Raw genomic sequence first — 3,860 nt, forward strand, 5'->3', positions numbered from 1 at the left:
GCGATGCTGTGTTACATCATATCTGGACCCTTCAAGAATGTGTGCAACGTATGTTACCTCTGGTGGTGTGCGAGAAGAATTAGTCAAATTCTCTAGGGATTTCTTACGTAATATTATCTGAATTTCTAAGTTTTTATGTTATAATATGTGGCCTTTGCAATTGTAAATAGGCTTATCAGTAATGAATATATTTTTATCTACATCCTTGCTTGTTTCTCATATACTACTCAATCTTATGAATGGTTACAAATAATTGTAATATTTTATATTAAATTGAGAAACAAGTTTTTTAATGTTAGATAATGGTGCCTTGTCTACACAGGCTTACGAATTATCAGTAAATACATACTGACCTGATTTAGCCATTGATAATGACCTCTATCTTTTCAAAAAAAAAAAAAATAAAAACGCAAATTAATGTACATATATACGTACACATCCCTGTAATTAATGTACACTGTCTTTTGTCAGATAAAACGAAAATGCAAAACAAAGAGATTTGGTTTTTAATGCGTTTCCTCCAGATTTAGCCATATACATGAACTCAATCTTTTCCCCTAATTCGGCGACAGACATCAACTCAAACTTTTAGTCAGAGAACGTAATAATGGTAGACATACGTACACGGGTATACGTTACTGTGTACACGTATTTTAGTTGGTTTGAAACTAGAAATATGAGAAGCGACTTTCGAGATGGTAGCAAATAATGATGCAATGCTGATTGATTTGACCTGTAATAACCCATATCTACAAGTTTTGGAGTGGTTATTTAATGCATACTGTCAAGCTCTATTCATAGAATGACCTCTATCTTTTCCCATAAATCTCCTTACTTTACGTACACGGTTTGCAATTAATGTACACTTGCATTTGTCAGACAAGAGGAACTTTAAAATAATGACACTTTATTAATGCGTTCCCCCCAAATGTAGCCATGTACATGAACTCAATATTTAGGCCCTATATAAACGATATCACACACACTAATTTATTTGCTCACATCATTCTAAAACTTCCTTTTTTCATCAACTGCAAGATTATTTCTAAACCTCCTTTGTTAACAACATGGCTTTCCCCGCAACCCCTCCAACCGAGATGTACCTTGCAATACAATTGCCAAACCCGATTTCCGTCCTTATCAACTACCTGCCCGTATCCCAGACTCCCATCGAGACCCTCCGCCAATTGGTCGAAGCAAGTGACGTAAACGCAATAGTGATGGACGACTTCATCACATGGCCTCACTTCGTGCAGCCGGAGTCTCCCTTCAGGGCCTACTTCAGCCTCTTGCTGGAAAGGGGTGCGATCCCGGCTATATACCTCGAAGGTGTCCGCCAGGCAAGCAGCTTCCTAACGGTGGCCCACGGCATTACACTACTCAACTCCATCGCTCCATCCAACCCTCTCGCCTGCTTCGCGACCGGCTTATTCCTAACTTGTACTGGCAACCATGTCGACTTTCTTCCAGTCAGCGATATGTTCTGGGCGATGACACCCACATTAGCGGCAGCTCACGCAGTGGGGGAGATGGTGATGTATCACATAAGCCAGCTTCACACCGAAGGTCCTCGGCTCTGGCAACGTTCATGGAGGTATGTGCACACACCGGCATGTCTTGGCCGTTGCACGTACAGTTCCGGCTGCAGAGGGTGTTTCTTTTACTGGTACGCGAGGGAGATGTGTGTCTTCTATTAGATATGACTTTGATAATGACGGATGAGGCATACAATTTTCCGGCTCATGTGTATGCTTCGGGCTCTACTTTTTAGTTTATTGCTTCCGCATCTAATATATAGTTTGTCTTTCTTAAATGTATGTCCTTCTTCGGGCATTTAATTATGAATGAATGAAGTTTTTGTTGTTTGAGGACAACAAATATGATATATGTATGTTTTCGTGTGCGAACATGGGTTTCGTACAATTTGCTGATTGAAGAACCAAAAAGCTAGTAAAACGTACACTGGCAAATTAATTGTAATTGTAGACAATGTACGTATAAAATGTACGTACAGTTACCCAATAGTTTATTATACAAATTCAAGTAATTAGAAAACGACAACAAGTTTATGTAGTTTTACAATACTTAATATAAATCTGGTCATTAATAATAAGAAGACTGGGGAAAACAAATCCCCCTATCTAAAAAACGACCTGCTTGATCTCTTCCACTTCCGGTGTGTCCGGATCGGCAAAGACCTTTGACACAGGACCATGACTCACAACCTTAGGATTAGCTCTGTCGGTTAAACGCCAGAAGACGAGTGCGACAACAACATTGCGCTGACCTAGACTCCGAAAGAAGGTTTGGAATTCCAACGCCTGTTCATTGTGTGCTTCGCATTCCAAAACTTCGTTGCTGCATTAGATTAAAAGAAGAATCAAGTCAGCGTTTAGATTAAAAAGTGTAAGTGAATCAAATGTGAAAAGAACATTTACTATCTATCTTTGATCTTGAAAGGAAGCTTGAGACCGTAGAAGTCTCCGGTCAAGTGGCCAACCTCCAACAACGCTCCAATGACATCTACATCAAGGGCCAAAAAAATAGAAACAAACTTCTAATTTCAAAAATGTGTAAATAAAACGTAACTTAAAAAACATCTCACCGACTAAAACTTTCTTATCAACTGTTTTCTCCAAAATGTAGTCGAATTGAGTGAAATCGTAAAACGATATTGGGTCCCTTCGTAAGGCGTTAGTAACGACGGTCCGATCCATAAACCATATGCCGTAGTCATGAGATGTTGCTCTCACTGGGTCAGCGACGTTACGGACCAAGAAAGTGGTCACAATTTTCCACTCATTTTCTTTGATTCGGTCTATGTAAAAAGGAGCAAGGCGACGATCAATGGTGGCCTCGATACGGGAACGGGATCCCTACAGAATATGATATATAACAGATTTATATAGAATTGAACCTAACGTATGATAAAAAAACACAAACACGGCACAGGGAAACTACCAAATTATCTGCCAAGATAAGGTCGAGTTCGAAGATGTTGGGCGCAACAAACTTCTTAAACACTCTCACGACAAATACACAAATTGTCCACCCAGTGATCTGAGGACACAATTCGGAGATGGTGTGATACCCGGCCATCACACGGTTAGCAAGAACAATCGAAAGACTTTGTGTTTGATTGATGTAACTGCCGAATGTGAAAGGGTTTTCGTTTGAAGGAACGTGGATAAAATTGAGGAGGAGATGTGGCTTAAATAAGGAAATTCCGTAACGGACGCGGTGGGTAGTGCGAAAGTGTTCCAACGGTTGAGATACAAAAGTGTGTAACCGTTTGTAACCGTTTATTGCATGAAGATTATACGTACATAGACACAACAAACACGTACACTAACAAAAACGTACACTCAGAAAACGTACATTGTTATACGATGGCAAACATTAAACGTACGTACACCGTCACAACACTTTGGTACACACTGTCCACACATAAACGTACACTGTCTTCGCGGAGACATAAAGCTTATGAGGAGAACTAAATAGGATTTTTGCAAGTCTTCTTGTTATGACCTGCTTGTCTACATCGTGTGCACTGATTCGGAATAAGTCTTTTCTATCTCTTTTTCTGAAATGACAACAACAATAAGTTAATAATCTACGTATCTTATACTCAAAACATAATGTTTGAAAAATCTGAAGGGGTTTGAATGATAGCACTTACCCGGTTTTCACCTCTAGATGGAATCCGTTTGGTTGTTGGTCTTCCTGGTGGTCGTCTACAGTATGGAGGAATTAGTATCAAATCCGATATATGTTGTGGGATGACAACATCCTTCGGATCCGCGATAGGTAGAATCGGTTCTTGAAAAGAATCGGAAAACGTTTGAAGTCCATACCACCAT

At 39.7% G+C, this 3,860-nt stretch overlaps 1 protein-coding gene across 1 annotated transcript; it reads right to left on the bottom strand.

Annotated features, from left to right (window-relative positions):
* Positions 1-2,024: 2,024 nt before the first annotated feature.
* On the bottom strand, positions 2,025-2,977 carry LOC110228587. The gene is made up of 3 exons (XM_021026289.1): positions 2,606-2,977; positions 2,439-2,523; positions 2,025-2,358 (listed from the first exon to the last, which is right to left on the bottom strand). The coding sequence occupies exons 1-3, from the start codon at positions 2,715-2,717 to the stop codon at positions 2,142-2,144; spliced, it is 414 nt and encodes a 137-aa protein (XP_020881948.1). The 5' UTR covers positions 2,718-2,977; the 3' UTR covers positions 2,025-2,141.
* Between the last annotated feature and the right edge of the window lie 883 nt (positions 2,978-3,860).

This window comes from Arabidopsis lyrata (genome assembly GCF_000004255.2).
Source record: "Arabidopsis lyrata subsp. lyrata unplaced genomic scaffold ARALYscaffold_5, whole genome shotgun sequence".
In the NCBI taxonomy this organism is placed as follows: Eukaryota; Viridiplantae; Streptophyta; class Magnoliopsida; order Brassicales; family Brassicaceae; genus Arabidopsis; species Arabidopsis lyrata.

Coding starts and splice junctions, on each gene's coding strand:
- LOC110228587 (XM_021026289.1), bottom strand. CDS start 2,717: ATGGATCGGACCGTCGTTACTAACGCCTTACGAAGGGACCCAATATCG. Junction 2,524..2,605: donor TGATAAGAAAGTTTTAGTCG/GTGAGATGTTTT, acceptor CCCTTGATGTAG/ATGTCATTGGAGCGTTGTTG. Junction 2,359..2,438: donor TTCAAGATCAAAGATAGATA/GTAAATGTTCTT, acceptor AATCTAATGCAG/CAACGAAGTTTTGGAATGCG.